The sequence below is a fragment of the Bos grunniens genome, chromosome X (assembly GCF_055505025.1).
Source record: "Bos grunniens cultivar Pamir isolate PY7600 chromosome X, Bosgru_T2T1.0, whole genome shotgun sequence".
NCBI lineage: Eukaryota > Metazoa > Chordata > Mammalia > Artiodactyla > Bovidae > Bos > Bos grunniens.
In genome coordinates, this window is record NC_141194.1 from 128,231,738 (window position 1) to 128,249,142 (window position 17,405).

At 42.3% G+C, this 17,405-nt stretch overlaps 1 protein-coding gene across 2 annotated transcripts; it reads right to left on the bottom strand.

The window, feature by feature from the left end:
- Positions 1-7,165: 7,165 nt before the first annotated feature.
- Positions 7,166-15,800, bottom strand: CCDC160 (coiled-coil domain containing 160). 2 transcript variants are annotated; one of them, XM_086389253.1, is made up of 4 exons: positions 15,383-15,747; positions 14,221-14,278; positions 9,844-9,987; positions 7,166-8,215 (listed from the first exon to the last, which is right to left on the bottom strand). In XM_086389253.1, exons 3-4 carry the CDS (start codon positions 9,862-9,864, stop codon positions 7,214-7,216), a joined length of 1,023 nt encoding a protein of 340 aa, XP_086245379.1. In that variant the 5' UTR covers positions 9,865-9,987; positions 14,221-14,278; positions 15,383-15,747; the 3' UTR covers positions 7,166-7,213. The 2 variants fall into 2 exon arrangements, with proteins under 2 accessions (XP_086245379.1, XP_086245380.1); XM_086389254.1 differs by lacking the exon at positions 9,844-9,987 and having other exon boundaries at positions 15,383-15,800.
- Between the last annotated feature and the right edge of the window lie 1,605 nt (positions 15,801-17,405).

Consider the following 17,405-nt stretch of genomic DNA (forward strand, 5'->3'; position numbering starts at 1 on the left):
GGTAATGGACTCTGATTGTCAGGAGCAGGGCTGCTGTTAAACGAGAGCCCTGAAGAAGCGCGTGTGGAACTGTGTGGCCACTTGGGCCTCTGTGAGTTCTCTTTTGCCCAGTGATGACAGGAGGCGGACAGATACAGCAGCCCCAGCCTGAGAAGGGCATGATGACTAGGGGCTCCCTCCCTTCGAAGACGGTCTGGGTCAGGCCCGCCAGTAAGGCACTGAGGCCACCAGAGGGCGGTAGCACCGGTAGAGCATGACCTAGAACAGAGAGTGAAGGAAGAAGATCCTGTGGTTATGCATGCTGTCGTGTCTGACTTTTCGCGACCCAGCTGACTGTAGCCCGCCAGCCTCCTCTGTCCATGGGATTCTCCAGGCAAGAATACTGGAGTGGGTTGCCATTTCCTTCTCCAGGGGATCTTCCCGACCAGTGATCGAACCCACATCTCCTGCATTGGCAGGTGGGTTCTTTACCAGTGAGCCTCCTGGGAAGCCTAAGAAGCTGAAGGAAGGAGATGCTGAGTGATAATTGCAGCCCCAAGAGCAGCTGCAGAGGTGGTGGTTGTCGTCAGTCCCACGAACGTAACTCTTTTAAGTTTCCCCTCTGGAAGAGAAGCCTGAAGGAGGCCAGAAAGACTTTGGAGGACAGGGTGGTGGATGCAAAGATGAACCTCCCAAATCTCCTTAAGGACGGACTCTACCCGACAGAGGGGAGTGAGGGCTGCAGACATCTGTAGCCGTCAGCTCTTTGAGGAACAGCTTTATCCTCAGAGAGCCATTCCGCCTTCCAGAGACCACCGGCATTTGGCGAGGCACAAAGGCCCAGCCATTTCCACCCAATGGGGGTCACTTTGATGGATAAAACTCCAGAGCTTCTGCCCGGTTGTCAAGACTTTGCTGTTCACATGGCAATTCCCTCTCTGCTCAATGTTGCTTCCTTTTTTCCTTCACAGGTGTCGATCCCTCATAAATTTCTGGGATCCTAAACTCCATCTTCTATCAGTGACCCAACAAGGCAAACTCCACATCTCCTGCTTTGCTAGTACACTGCCCTGCCTTGGCACAAACATATGAGCTGGAGCCCTTCAACCTCAGCTCTATTTATAAACATACCCTAATATATACCCAAAGGAAAAGATTTTAGATAACTCATGTTTTATGGGAGAAAAGTCCTTATGCTACATGTAAAGGTATTTTTGTACTCATTAAAACCACATAAAATGTATTATGCATTTTAAAAGGTTGATTACCTTATAACCAGAAATGCCCTCCAGGCTTACTGCTGACATAACCCACATTCATGAATGTCGAGAGCAGCTCTCCAGATTTTCTTCTACTTCATTATATGAAGGGGACATGTTGTTTTATAAAATCTTGAAAAAATTTGTAAATCTAAAGGAAACATTTTGTCTGTTATTGAAGATATTTTAATAAAGAGATATTGAAATGGTTTTTCGGAGAACTGTTTAGTTATGAATGAACACAATATGATTCCTTCATTGGAACTTTCAGAAATTTACCAGAGCATCAAGGAAAGAATAAGAGTGAAGTATATAAATTATCAGCATACTTAACACTGTCCAAGCAGTAAGGGGGGCTTAGAGCATTTTTTTTTTTTCTTAAAAAGTAGCCATCTTTCAATGAAAACACTTTAGGAAGCAAAGATACAAAGGAAAAAATTGGGTAAAATGTGATTAGTAATTTTTAATTTTAAAGAAAAAACTCAAACCCCAAAGCTATGATGAGCATAGAAAGACTCCTCGTTGTTTACTAAGTTGGTTCTATTAGTGCTGGAGCTTGTTTTAGAGAGCTGTCAATTGGTCTTCATATTTCAACTGTTCTTGTTTATGTTACTGTATGTTGTGTCCTTCATGTAGACCTAATAACCCACCATCAGAAGATGTATACTTTATGGTCTTTTCAATAATCAGATGCATCTTCACTACTCAGCCTTGCCATTTAAGAGATGGTTGACTCAAGTTGAGTCTGGATTGTGGCAATAAACCAGTTTATCCTTGAGAAAGTTAAATAACCTCTATGGTGATTGAACCTTTGGCTTATTAATTTTTGTACAAAAAAGTGACCTGATATAATGGAACAAACATCACATGTGGAGTTGGCCAAGCTGGGTTTGAATTCCAGATCCACTGCTTACTGTGTGATATTGAAAAAGTCATTTAATATATTTGAGCCTTGGTTTCCTCATCTGATAATCAAGGATTTTTGTGCAGATTACAGAAGACAAGGTACAAGGAAATATTTGACACAAAATAAATTAGTCTCCAACCAACAGTCCAAGTGCAGGCTACAGTACTACTGACATAAAAAAGAATCTCTCAGGTTATATCTTCTATCATGGTCTGGAATATACCTATTGTGGAGTTAGCAGGCATGGGCTGAAAGGCCAAAGAAATTCTTAAAAGTACCCCAGAACACACCCTCAGAGAAGCAGGTATAAACTGAGTCTCCTGGGAAATGCAACTTGAGCCCACTGAAATGTTGCAATCATCAAAAGTTGGGTGTGATCAATGGTGAGGAAGAGAATGAGAATGAGAGGGGGAGAGGAAGCGAGGGAGGAGGAGGCTGTGTGAACAGTAGCTCTGCCCACTCAACAGGGGAGACACCACCTTGATACTCAGTATGGAAAAAAGGGCACACCTACAGTACATGGGAAACTTCAGCTTCAGTGTCTTAAGAGTACAGAAAAGAAGACAATGACTTATTCTTATCCGAGCAGCTGTAGTAGTGGGTCCCCAGCTGCATGGCTCCTTGTGCCAAGGGGAAATGGAAAATACTATAATAGCCTCTCTTGTCTCCATTCCCTCTTCCTAGATGAGCTTTTTCCCACTGGAGCACTAGAGCGGGGCTTTCTTCCTCCTTCTGGTATTGTGCCTGCCAAGGCCAGGGGCCAGCCTTACTCTGACCTGATTGAAGGGGGGCTGGGTGGGCTCTGACCCAAGAAAATTCCCTTTGTCTTGAGGCCTGAAAGTCCATCATGACAGATTCACTACTTTGGCTTAAGCCTTCATACACTAACAAAATCAAAATATCCCCCCCCCCTGCAATTTGTTCCATCTTCCCAAATATATCACACACATCATTGATACACATCTTATGAATGAGTTTATCCTAATTCTCCAGAGAACACAATTTGAGGGTCAATAAATGTAAAAAGCTTAATGAAAATAATAGCTGGGAGGAGACAGATGGACTTGATCAACTTCCCCTTGTCAGTTATATGATAAAATAATAATAATAAAGATGGTGACATTTACTGACTATATGTGATCTCATCTTATCCTTCTGACAACACTATTTATTAACCCCATCCTGCAAAGTGAGAAAATTGAGCTACAGGGAATCACACAACTTGACCAGCCACAGGGCTAGTAAGTAGATAACAAAAGTTTGGGCACTTCATCTCTGTGTTACACTGCTTCTTGAAGACAGGAGCCACTGTGGTATTTCTGTTTCATATCTCTCTTTGAAACCGGACCACTCACAGTGGACTTAGCTGGGTACTATGAAGACAATCTCTTAGATCTTTTGTTTCCAAAACAAAAATGATGGCAGCCACAGGTACAGTGGCACCAGTAAAAAAATGTTTCCTGCAATTTGTTATCTGGAATCTCGTGTTTATGTCACGAGAACTTCATTCTCCAGTTTATCTGCAAAAAGCTGGAATCCAGGCAGTTTTCAGAGTAGAACCTCGCATGGGACTTTAAAACGTAGTCAGCAGAATGTAACATCGCAGTGTTCTAATTCATTGCTGTTAAAGAGTTTTCTTTGAAGCCAAATAGACTTTGCACATTCACATTCCAGAAATGCCCCCACCCCTGCCCCCATGCTTTGCCTGGAAAAATCCTTCTTATCCTTCAAGGCCCAGCTCAAATGTCACCTCCTTTATGAAGTCCTTCCCAGCCCCACAGGCAGAATTAATTGCTCCTCCTCTGTGCTCCCACAGCACTTTGTATTAGCACTGCTAGTAGAGCCCTGGCCACGTTGTTTTAGTTAGTTGCATAAGTAAGGTCCCTGAGGTCAGAGACCTGTCTTACTCTTAAATCCTTTTATCCCCATATCCCTGGCCTAGCTCATACCACATTTCATCAAATCTAAAACCCCAGTGATTGTAAGATCCACCATTATTTTATGAACTACTAAGAGAGACTTAAAAAACCAAACACAGACAATTATACTATGACTTGCCATCAATTTAAAGATGTGCCCCAAATTCAGGGATGTTTATTTATTTAGTTATTTATTTATTTGGGGCTTCCCAGGTGGTGCTAGTGGTAAAGAAGCCGCCTGCCAATGCAGGAGACAAGAGATGCAGGTTTGATCCCTGGGTTGGGAAGATCCCCTGGAGAAGGAAAGGGCAACCCACTCCAATATTCTTACCTGGAGAATCCCACGGACAGAGGAACCTGGTGGGGTGCAGTCGGAGGGGTTGCAAAGAGTCATACATGATTGAAGCGACTTAGCACTTAGTATATCTATGTTTTAGAAGTGATTAACTATGGTAATAACTGCTCAGCAAATGTTTCTAGAACTGGGTTGTAAACTCAAGGTGGAGCAGCTATTCCTAGAGCCCTTGTTTTTGAATAATTATGGAATTGGGAGTTGATAGGGATGGTGTGCAATTGTATTGCTGATTTCAAATATTTTACCCAACAGATTGAAGGGATAAGTGGCTTGACATGCCATTCCTGTTAAGAAACACTGCCACATTGCTCATTCAATGGACTAGAAGGTACAGTGACAATATGTTCTGATCTAAATTGGGGGCCCACAATCACTCAAGTGAGTGTGATTACAGAGACAATGGGACAGAGTATTTGCATCAGCCTTGACTCTGGTTCTGTAAGCCAATTCAATCCACTGCTGTTCCCATCTGCCCATGAAGATGAACAGTAACTTCTAAGCTTTCTCTCAGCTTGCTTCAGCCCTGCTTTGAAAAATTAAAGCATCAAAAGATGTGGTCCTTTCTCAGCTCCAAACTGTTGGCTCTCCTTGGCCCTCTGGACTTGGTGATTTTATATTGTTCTCCCTGGATTGTTTCTGGATCTAGGCTTTCTAAAGGGCCTTTCCAAAGGGTGAAGCTTGCTGGGACTCACCATCCCAGGCTGTCTCATCAGGACTGTTTCAGTTCCATCCTAGAAATACAAAGCCTCCCCCACCACTCGACTAAGAGCTGGACTAAGTGATGCACTTATCTTTTCTGCACCTCCTAAAACCATACTCCTTTCTCATCCCCCAAGCACTCATAAACACATACACACACACACGCAAGATAAACCAAGTTGTCACCGAAGACTATCGATGTGTGGTTGGTTGATAGAAATTCTGGAGTAAAAACTTCTCTTTAGAAATTGAAATATACTAAGAGGTTGGAGCGTAATAGCTTAATACAATTTGTGAAATATTTTAAACATGTAAGCTTATGTGCACACTAGCAGTCAGGGGCTGAGGGTCTTTGTGGGGGAAGGAAAGACCCTGGGTTGGAAGCAGTGACCATTAAAAGCCTGAAAGTCAGCTTCCTCTTTGAGCAGGCTGCCAGCTCCTGGGTAAAGTTATCACGTTGAAGTCAGAAAGTTCCAAAGATGATTATCTCCCAATTTAGTCCAATCTTCCCAGGCCAGGCAAGTTCTGCTCAACTCCAGGTCAACCTAGTTTCTCTCTATTCAAGTGCCTTCCCTGACCTTAATGAGTAAAAAGGAATCAAGAGAAAGGAGAAGAAATAACCTCATTTACTCCCTCTCCTGATTTATTATTGACATGGTATTCGGAGATGTTCAAACTATAAAAAAGAGCCTTTGTGCATTTCCTTTGAAAGGAGAAGCTCTGTAAAGTAGGTCCCCTGAAGTATTAAGAGCTGAATGCTTTCAAAGCCATGTTTTACTTCCTCGTAGGTAGTTATACACTTGTGATTAAATTCACTGTGATGAAATCACAGAATGTTAGAACTGAACAGAATCTGGATGATAGATCTACTTCTGCATTTTATAGATGAGGACTTCTAGGTCTAGAAGGTTAATTAGCTAGTTAGTAACAACAAAGCAGGTCCTAGAACTCAAAATGTCTAGACTCCCAGTCTGGGGATTTCCCGTGAGGGAAAATACTTGAACCCTTACAACTGTATCTCACCATCACAGGCTGTAATTACATTTGGCTCACTGGACTTAAAAATACCATGCAAATAGAGCTCCAATTACAAAAAAAATCTTGATTGATACAAACAAGTGCAACAATCGACTGGCCCACAGTCTCCACCAAAGGCCTGAGGCAGTACATTTTTATTCTTTTTAAGTAAAAAAGAAACTGTCATCGTCTGGGCTCTTTACACAGCTGGATTCCTGTATAAATCAAGCCGCTCAGTAAAAGCTTACCTAGATGACATCCAACACCTTTCACTCCCTCTCAGCCAGCTGGTGAAGTAAACTGGACAGGAAGCTTACAAATTTTCCCCTGGTAGAATTTTGGAAGAACTGTGTCAACATCGCCCCTTGCTGGTCAACATAAGAAAATGCAAAAGCCAAGGCTGTCAAAATCAGGGCTCTAGCCAAGGTCACAGCCATGTCTCTAAGTTGTCTTCCAGTCTATGAGAACCATGGCCAGGTCAAGTGAGAAAGCATGGGGAAAACAGCAGGAAGGAGGAAAAGCCTGCATTTGGGGGTGATGTTTATCTATTCCTAATTAAGGATAGATCTCAGGGAAAGCAGATAACTTTTCAGTATCCTGTTGAGTCTTTAAGACCCATACACAAGTCATACTTATATCCATAAATGAAATTTTTATTGTTAATATCAATGAACACAGATAGAAGAATATTCATGTGCCAAGGAAATATTGCTCACAAGATCACAAATGTCTGTTAATTTGTATTTATCAATGATTTGGTGAATTACTATATGTCTCTGAGTTAAAAACATATATATATATATACATATATATATATATATATATATATATACATATGTATATATATAAAGGGGTTTCTGAAACTTCATTTCTATTTGGACTTAGGCAATAAATTCATTAGAAAAAGAAAGCAGAAGCTTTGAAGTTAACATCTATAGCCTTTATGGGTAGCCTGATTCACCAAACATGAAAACTATATCCTGTCCCACACGTTTTAAGTCATACACAAGGAAAGCACAAGAAACACTGATTTGGCTCAAAGATTTGCCCAATGAAAGGATTTTTTTATTTTCTTTTTTTAAGTTCTAAAAAAATCCCCCATAAAGTTGTCAGAGGTACCTGATGGCATTACAGAAGCAAAGTGTTTCCTAAGCAACTCCAGGGCTCTGTTATTTCTTGCTTGTAGGGTCTTCTCTGTTCTCAGTTCATTCTTGATGGCAGTGAGCTCTCCACGGATCTTTTCCATTTCTAATTCATAATACAATTTCATTTCTTCTTTTAGGAATGCATTTCCGACCTCAGTCTGCCGCTTTAACTTCCTAACAGTTTCTTTTAAATCCTTGTTCTCAAGGCTCAACTTGTGGATGACCTCTTTGGCTTGCTGGAGCTCTTCAGTTAAGTTTTTAACATTTGTTGCTTTTTCAGAGAGGTCATTTCTTAAAGCTTGAAGCTCCCAGTCTGTCTTGGAGGTTTCCACCTCTGCTTCTTGAAAATTTAGGGGTTTTGTGGAGACTTCTTTTTTGGAGTTCAAAAGTTCTTTTTCTGCACTTTCAAATTCCTCTTCAATTTTTTTGCATTTCATATCAAGCACTTCCAGCTCTTCATTCAAAAGATTCAGGCGAAGTTTTGAAGACATTCCTTCAGTGAATTTCTTTTTCTTGTCTTTTTGTGGTGGAGTTGATAACTCCTTTATAACCCAGGTAGGAAGCTCTTCTGTGCTATTAAAGCTTTCTTCAGTTGCAATGTCTAAATTAGATGACTCACAGGAGACAGAATTTGTGTCTGCCTCAGTCTTTGAAATGTTTATCTTTCTCTCTATTAAATTTGATTCTTGCTCATTTTCATTTGGTTGGGAAATAAATTCTTTCCTTTTAAATTTATTTTCTTCTCGAAACTTTCTACTAGACAAATTAAATATTATTTCCATTCTCTTGATCTTATCTAAAGGCATTTGTTCAGAAGAAGATTCAAGCTGAGCAGCTTCGTTTGGAATATCCTGTGCACTGAAAAGAGGAGCAAACTTATTCTCCTTCCAGTGTTTTCTCCTAGCATCCATTTCTTCAGGTACCTCTTCCAATTCCTGAAAAACAAAATTTAAAATCAAGGCACATATTTACACTGGCAGCTGGGACAGTGGAAAGAACTAAGAATCCTGGCCCGTTGGTGAAAGAATCTAAATATTTGAGGGCTGGCACACCCTCTAATTCACCACGCGACTCAGGCCTCAGTTCCTTCTTTTATAAATGGAAAGGGCTAAACTGGCTAAGTTCTACAGACCCTTCCAGCTTTAAAGTTCTCTGATCCTATGAAATATAACCAATAAATGGACAAGCTTGGCTATTTATTATAGAGAAAATAATCCTATGAGAAAGCAACATGAAAACAGATTGCTTCAAAACAGTATAAGTGATTTTTAATTAATAGGTAAGCCTGTGCTTCCAATGTGCTTGATTTTTTTCTAGTTCTTCTTGGTTGAACTACTGTTTATTCATTCTTTAAAGTGACTGAAACATCAGTGCTTAATGCAATGTGAGCTGTTTTTGGTAAAGTATACCATGCAGACTTCCTTATGACTAACTCTGCCAAGTGCCCTTCTGTCTTGACCTGTAAATTCCTGTTATTCCAGTCTTGGGCTTTGCTTTTAGACAAGACTGCCAAGTGTACAGAATTCAATCCATTTTGACAGCAATTTCATGATGAGAACCGAATGTCAACAATTGGAAATACTAATGCCACCAAATGGGTTTCTTTTTCCAAGATACTGACTCCAAGTATAATTTTTAGATGAAAAATTAGCATATTAAACCACAACCAACTTTCTAAATTTACAAAAGTTACAGGATATTTATTTTGTTTCAAAAGGAGTCTTCCCCATTCAAAGAGAGTCCATAACATACAGCTTTCCTAAAACACAAAAATATTTGATCAGTGACTACTTTTGAAAAAAGGGAAAAAGAAGGACCCAAGCAACACACTGATGGGCAACTGGCATCTGAAGCCACCAAACTGGTGACTGCAGTTACTGCTAAAGGGTGGGAAGAAAAAGGAGGGGATCACTTTATTCATTCTATACATTAAATTGCTGCAATATATTTGCAACATTACTACTGAGAAAAATCAAAGTATGTTTGCATCTATTCTTCCCATGCACACAAATGTAATTTTATCTTGGTAACAAAAATGGCAGTTGTGCTTATTTTTAAATTAATATTTTCTTTAGTATTATTAAAGAGTATAAATGTTATATTATATTAATTAATATAATATTTCATATAAAGATGCTAATAGTCATGCATTAGCATGACTGTAAAATTTTGGAAGATACAGAAGATCACAGACACACACACACACACAGAAATATTCGTCATGATCCCATGGTACTGAGATAACCACTCTTTGGTATATTACTTCTCGATACTTTTTAACAAATGTAGTTTAAATTTTAGCAAGTTTTTCTTGCTACAGACAATGAGAGAATAAACTCAATACCTACATGCCTGACACCTTCCCCCGCAAAGAAGAGGGAAGGTAACTCATTATACCCAAGGATATATCTCCACTGACAAGTATTTGGTTTCGAGGAAAGGAAAAGGTGCAAATATGCAGTGAAGGTGTTAAAATGATTGGTTTAAAAGCCATAACCCAAACTTTAAGTTTAGTCAATCAGACCACAGTAGTAAGTCGAGACTTGAAATTCATGATATGTACCAATATTTGCCATTGGAGCATCCTCTGCTTTCTCTTGAAATAGTCCTCTCTGACTTTGTTATCCTATTAGTCACCATCCAGAAGCATCAGTGATGTATCTGCCCTTAAAGACGAAGATGACCATAATCACACTTGCTCTCCTCTCTAGAAACATGAATGCAAATACTGGGGATTATTACAGTGATCATAAAGGAAACGAACAGAGAAAAGGGGAAAGATGCTAATTGCCAGTCACAGTTTTTAGCAGTCAAATTTTTACCAGACAACTCTGTAAGAGTTTAAAAATGCATCTAGGGAATTCCCTGGCAGTCCAGCAGTTGGAACTGTGTACTTTCACTGCTGAGGGCTCGGGTTCCAACCCTGGTTGGGGAATGAAGATCCCACAGGTTGTGCTGCTGCTGCTGCTGCTAAGTCGCTTCAGTCGTGTCCAACTCTGTGAGACCCCATAGACGGCAGCCCACCAGGCTCCACTGTCCCTGGGATTCTCCAGGCAAGAACACTGGAGTGGGTTGCCATTTCCTTCTCCAATGCATGAAAGTGAAAAGTGAAAGTGAAGTCGCTCAGCCGTGTCTGACTCTTAGCGACCCCATGAACTGCAGCCCACCAGGCTCCTCTGTCCATGGGATTTTCCAGGCAAAAGTACTGGAGTGGGGTGCAGTACTCTCTGACAAGTTGTGCAGAGTGGCCCCAAAAATGCTTCTAATCTGGTAGCACTGGGAGACAGATTACTATTATTCCTTCTACCAAATTCTGAGTGAAAGGTATTGGTGAGGTTGACCAGGAAAGAGGTGTGCAGCGGGGCAAGTCAGGTGAGGCCACTTTATACTTGGAGATAGCAATAATGACAAATCTGAGATAGGGGTCTGGCTGTAGATAAAGGTTAAAATAGAAAGCTCTTTTCATTAATGATTTTGCACCTTGAAAAAGTCACTCTATCTCCAACCCTCCCATAAATCTCTGGCTAAAAACTTATATATATATATTTTTTTTCAGTGTTACTATCTTTCTTTCCTGAGCCTCTGTACAATTTCCTGATACAGCCAATGCTTTTCACAGAACTGGGAACAGTCCACTTATTTTATAACTGAGGCTCAAAGAAGTGAAGTGACTTGTCCAAGTCCTCACAGCCTATAGTGGTAAAACTGAGACCCTGTCTCCCAGATCAGTGCTTATTCTAAAATTTCTCTTTATTCTTCTGATAGGTTTCATTCCACAGATTGAAAGAAAACAACCCACTATTTTCAGAGCTTAGGTATTTTTTAAAGGGCCACAAAAGGAGAGAGGAAAAATGAATGGGGGAGGGTAAGGAGAATTGCATGTCACATATCAAAGGACAGAACAGAGAAAGGTTTGAAAAGCCTTTTGGAATTTCCCTCCCCTGGCTTACACAGGGCAGGGTCAAGAGGTCTCTGAACTGCTTCTTTCTTTCTCTCTCCCTTTCTTTCTTTCCTTTCTCTTTCTTTTTTTCCTCTTTCATTGGCAAGATATGCTTTAAGGGATTGTTCCCAAATCGAGTCACAGAGGATGGCAAAGCCCAGACTGAGGGTAAAAGGTACCAGGCTCATTTTCTCTTCACAAATTGTGCTCTTTGTTTTTTCCACAGAACAAGTACGACATTGGTATTCTCTGGCAAAGACAAGAAATATGCTTTGAGACAATGACACTCCTTCCTCTATCCTGGCATGGCAGCCAGTTTGCTTTCAATAAACTTGACTAGGTAATTTGTCGCAGCATAAGGCAAATCAAACCAGAGCCATTGAGAGAATAAGCATGCCTTTTTAGTGGGTCAATTGCTAACACTTTTTATTACAAGTGCCTACCCAACACAATATCGGGTGTTGAAGGACCTTCGGTAGGGGAAGGAGGTTCAAGAGGAATGAAACATTTAAAGAAAGAAACAACCAGGACACAGGAAAACAATATAAAGTCATATGACAAAAATGACGTTAGTGGTCCTCTAAGCCAGTGATCTCCCAGAAGTCCTTGGGACTGCACTGCATGCTTGTCCATTATATGGCTACATGTATGCATTTGTGTCTGACGTGAATTGATAATGGACTCCTGATTATTCTAGTTAGTGTCTCTCTAAAACATCACCATTCATCCTCTAGTAACTTCCTTATTTTTGCAAAGGTAAAGTAGTAGTGCATCTTGGTGGAGTAAGGAAATTTATTGACTCATGGAAATGGTTTCTACTCACCTAAAGAATTTGGGAACCACTGATAAAATAAATTGAAAATGATTTATAATGTAATATAACATAGCGTAATTGTTGAGAGCTAAGCGAAGAGTGATCACTTATTGTGGATTTTTAGGCAAACTATTACATAAAAATCTTAGGTGAATGCATATCTGTCCTCAAATAGCTCCAGAAACTAATACACTGTTTATTGTGAAAGGAGAAACCCACTAAACTATCTCATTTTCATTTTCAAGGTATGGGGCCCTGGGGAATATGCTCATATTAAGATGGATAAGTGATCAAATATAGGAAATCTAATTATTTTCTAAAATATTCACTTTAAATTACATGCTTTAGAGAAATCTGATGACATAAAAATCAAAGATCTTTTTTCTCTATTTCCTTATCTCATTTACATTAGATTTTATTTCAAAATGTCAGGAGTATCTCTTTTGCATAAATCTCGATCTGCCTGCAAAAGGCAATTATGCTTCCAGGCAGGGGGAGCCAGGGACTGGGAAACCTCCAGAAGCTTTTTCCCATCTTGCAACAGTGCTTTGCCCCAAACTTTGTAAACTGGGAGTGATGTTTAGAAAAGGTCATTTCCAACCTGTGATGGACAACCTTATGTTATAACCCTCAGCACTTCAGCCACACTCAACTAAAACTGTGGCTTTTAGTGACAGCTTAGGGGCAGTAAGGGGGAAGACAAAAGGCCCTTCTTAGCCCAGGGAACTTTTCCCCATTATTCTTGGATGGTTTCAGTTCTCTCAACCCTCAGAAAAACTGGTTGGCCAAGATAGGAATAGAAAAGTTTGTTACAAAGATCACTGGCCTTCCTTCATTGCTCAACTGTCCAATCTGTTCTCACATAAAAGCAGTAGTTCTCAACCTATTTTTCTGCTTCCCTTGTTCCCAAGCACAAAACCCTGCCACCATTACTCTCTTCCCTTGCTCCAGAAGATTCTGACCTGCCCCCTCTATGGGAGCTTCTCCATTATGAGGACTCTCCAAAGCTGTCTGAAAGAAGGTTGGTAAATATGTTTTGCCGTGCAAAATTGTGGGAAGAAGGAAAAGAAAGTTCTTGAGAAAGGAATTGTGTCAACCCTGGTGGAAAAAAGACTGAAGACGTCAGATATCTTGGCACCCACATTTTAGAACTTCATAGAAACTTACCTTTTGTGAACCTCAGTTTCTTCAGGTGTAATATACAGACAATACACCTTTTTCCAGGTGGTTAAGAAAAATTAGTGAAAACGAAAATGCAAGCAATTTTATACTGTACACAATGGGTTTTGTTCTTTTTTAGATTTTCCTTACCTTCCCTTGAAACATCAACCAACAACCCAACCCTTCTCCAAAGATATGTGCTTCAGAATTGCCAGTCTGAAGTCATCAGACCTCAGAAGAAGTCAGTTAAAAAAAAAAGAAGTACTGTTAAGGTAGGTAGAGGGGAACTTAAACTTGAATCTTACATTAATTTGAGCTGTATCTTCATGGAAGAATTAGCCCTAAATCCTGTAAGTTGTTGATGTCCCCAGATTTCCAAGCTAAATTTATTCTAAGCAGAAGAGTGGTAGCCTTTCTACACCAAAGAGATTTACATTTTTTTAAATCACTAATTGCTTTGCCATGAACTTACCAAATGTCCCAATGTTTTTCAGAGCCACCAATAAACATCTTAAAAATATTACAATTGGGGCATCAGTTTGAAGATTAGCAAGGATGACTCTGCAAGTTTTTTCTGTGCTTCAGCATCATTTCATACAGTTTCATTTTACCAATATGCTGAGATCTCCTGGCATCTTTTTCATCATTGTATCCCTTGTTGTTGCCTGGCACATAGTAGCCCTCAATAAATATTTGTTGAGTGAATAATTCTTAATATTCTTCCTGAAAATTCTATAATGTTTTGATTCTAATTGAGTTTCTGTAAATACTTGTAATTTTTCCTTTGGCTTATGAGGTTTTGTGGGTGGCATTTTAGGGAAAGAACTTTTATTTTTCCCTCAAAGTTTATTGGGCTCAGCTAAAGTCTTTAGGACACTTTTTTTTGTATTTCTATGAGGCTTTTTTGATAGTGTACTGACAGTGCAGACTAATGGTCTTGTTAAAAGATTGAAGATATTTGTTGGGTGAGGCTCTGTGCTTCTCAACACCCATAGCAAGCTATCAGCCAGCACAAGGGTACTTACAGTTCCTGAAGTCCAAGGTCTTCTGTTGGTTGCCACCGTTCTCCTTCTCCAGATTGAACTGAAAAAGAAAATGCCACAGCTTAATTAGAAAATATAATTAACAAGAATGACCAAATTGTGTTCATATCTGAGCTGTAGCTTAAAATTACAAGTGATAGCTTTAACGTTGTTTGGCTGATCTGAAATGCAACATCAGACACTTTGAAGCAAGTTTTCGTTTTAACTTGTCAACCCAATTTCCCAGCTATTACGCCATTAAGTCTTCCTTCCCCCAGCAATGCAAATATCAGATGGGACAACAATCATGGTCGCATCTTATTCAACACTGTACCTTCTTGCCTTTAGCAACTACTGAACAAATGAGCCACCACTAGCGGCCACAGCAACATGCTTGTTAGTAAGGAGCATGCCAAGAGCCACGTTAGCAGAGGCTGGAGCCAAGGCCTTGGCTCCCTCTCCCAGAGTCCAGTTATTTTGAAAAACCATTAAAAAGGAAAGGGATCCCAGTTTTTGCCTTAATCTCTCAGGGTCCTCACATATGAGCCAAGTGTCCACTTCACGGGACAAACTGTCTTGTCTATTGTTTGGCGGATATTGAGAGCGAAGCCAAGAACCATTGAAAACTGGGCCCTGTGAACGGTTCTTACCCCCAATTCTTTGTTATTAGTGTGGAATTACTCCTTCTAGAAGAAAAGATAGGAAGTCACCTTAATTCTGAAAGGCTGAGTACCGTATTAGTATGAAAGTCACATTTTTGCTATAAAGCTGCATCTAAGCATGCAGAGTTTGGGGGTTTTCTCTGTAAACGATTAACTAAACTCCTGCCACCGCAGCTTCCCGTGCAGAGGAGATGGTGAGGCTCGGGTGCTGACCAGGACGCCACTGCAGGTGACACCTCCCACTTCCCCAGGCCCTACCCCCATCTACCCCTTGGCTGAGAGAAAGCAGGGACGAGGCCTGACCCCACCCCTCCTTCCACACCCCGACTTCCACGCCCAGTCACCTTCGTTCGCAAACGCCCGCCAGTTCCCGGCCGGAGCCCTAAAGAGTGAGGAAACCGCAGCGGGCGTCGAGGCAGGGAGCACGATGCCTCCGCCCGGGTCACCCAGGGAGGGCGAGGGGCGAGCCTGGGGAGCCCCGGCCTGACTGGGCTCAGACGTACCTGGTGGCGTGGGTGGGGTCCAGTGGGCCCTGGTCCCTCTTCTCCGAAGACGGCCTCCAGCAGCGGGCAGATGACCTGGGTTCGGCGCTGGCCACCGCGACCCGGCCGGGCCGGCCGGGAGCAGAGCCTCTGCACTGCAGCGCCAGCGCGGGTCGCGCCGTTGCCTGGCAACCGGCCGGTCCGATTTAAAGGGACCCGCGCGCCGCTGCCAGGCGCGCGGGGCCCTGCGCTGCTTGGCGGTCGTCACAACCCGCCTGAGCACTGAGCATGCCCGGTGGGGCGGGCGCTGCGGTGGCTTCTGCCTGCACGAAAGCCGAGCTCGAAGAGCAGGAGAGAAGAGTCAGGGAGGGAAGGAGCGAGAAACTGCGAGGCAGCCCCACCCATGGTGGCCTTATTACGGAGGGTGTGGGTGACTCACAAAGCCACCTGGACTCTGCGATTGGCGGGGGGGGGGGTAGGTGGGGGGGGGGGCGGGAGTGGCACACGGATAATCCCTAGGCCTGCAGTTTAGTAACGTTCCCTCGAGGACGGTCAGCTCTGGAAGGTTGCCTGGATTTGGTTCGGAGTCCCTGATAACGTGGGAATTACACGCCCCCCACCCCCACCCCCCCGCCCCGCACATCCTTGCCAGTCAGCACAATGGTCTGGCCGGAATTTCTGCCTCTGACCGAGGTTCTAAGGGCCTGTATCAGGAGAGCATGTGTCCTGGTCGCGCCTATGGGAGACCAGGCTCGTTCCCCAGCTAGCCCATGGTGTCCTCACCCATCACTCAGGAATTTCTCTAAACCACTCTTGCACCTATTTGAATTTAAAACCAGTTGCTGGTAAATGGGCGTCCCTGATGGCTCAGATGGTAAAGAATCTGCCTGCAACGCAGGAGACCTGGGTTCAATCCCTGGGTTGAGAAGATCCCCTGGAGGAGGGCATGGCAACCCACTCCAGTATTCTTGAAGGCAACTATTCCAACACTGGGCTTCTCTGGTGGCTCAGACAGTAAAGAATCTGCCTATAATGCAGAAGACATGAGTTCGATCCCTGGGTTGGGAAGATCCCCTGGAAAAGGGCTTGGCAACTCACTCCAGTATTCTTCCCTGGAGAATCCCATGGACAGAGGAGCCTGGTGAGTTACAGTCCATGGGGTCACAAAGAGACAGATAGGACTGAGCGACTAAAACACACACACACACACATTCACACACACAAGAGTCCAAGCTACTGGCAGTGTAAAGTGGTTTCCTTTGATCAGTCCCCAAGCTACTCTCTTCCAGCTTCAAAGGTTGTTCACAACTTTCCTGATTTGGTTGGGGAACAAGCCCATGTTCTTCATCATGTGATAGATTTAAGTCCTACTATTTTGTTAAATAAATTAATGATCTCTTCAGACTTTGACTAGCCTTGTTGCCGAATGATGATTCTTCCATCATCAAATTGGCTACACACACTGACTATGCACCTTGGCTATAGTCTGATTGGTACCCAGCCTGGGCTTAACAGATGGACTAGATGGACTTAAAAGATGGACTAGACAAAAGTTGTGAGGCCTGAAACAAAGAGAGACTGGACTGTCCAAAATAATAATCCTAGTGACCCACTCCAGTACTCTTGCCTGGCAAATCCCATGGATGGAGGAGCCTGGTAGGCTGCAGTCCATGGGGTCGCTGGGAGTCGGACACGACTGAGTGACTTCACTTTCACTTTTCACTTTCATGCATTGCAGAAGGAAATGGCAACCCACTCCAGTGTTCTTGCCTGGAGAATCCCAGGGATGACGGAGCCTGGTAGGCTGCCGTCTATGGGGTCACACAGAGTCAGACATGACTGAAGCGACTTAGCAGCAGCAGCAGCAGCAGTGACTTTCAGGAAATCTGGTATTTTCTAGGAAGTAGCAAGGTGAAAAGAAACTTTGACTCTGGAATCTCAAGTGAAAGGAGGTTTATACAATTTAAAAAATGACAGTCTAAGGGCTTCCCTGGTGGTCTAGTGATTAAGAATCCACCTACCAATGCAGGGGACACCATTTCCA

Coding starts and splice junctions, on each gene's coding strand:
- CCDC160 (XM_086389253.1), bottom strand. CDS start 9,864: ATGCTCCAATGGCAAATATTG. Junction 8,216..9,843: donor TGCTCCAATGGCAAATATTG/GTACATATCATG, acceptor TTTGTTTTTCAG/GAATTGGAAGAGGTACCTGA.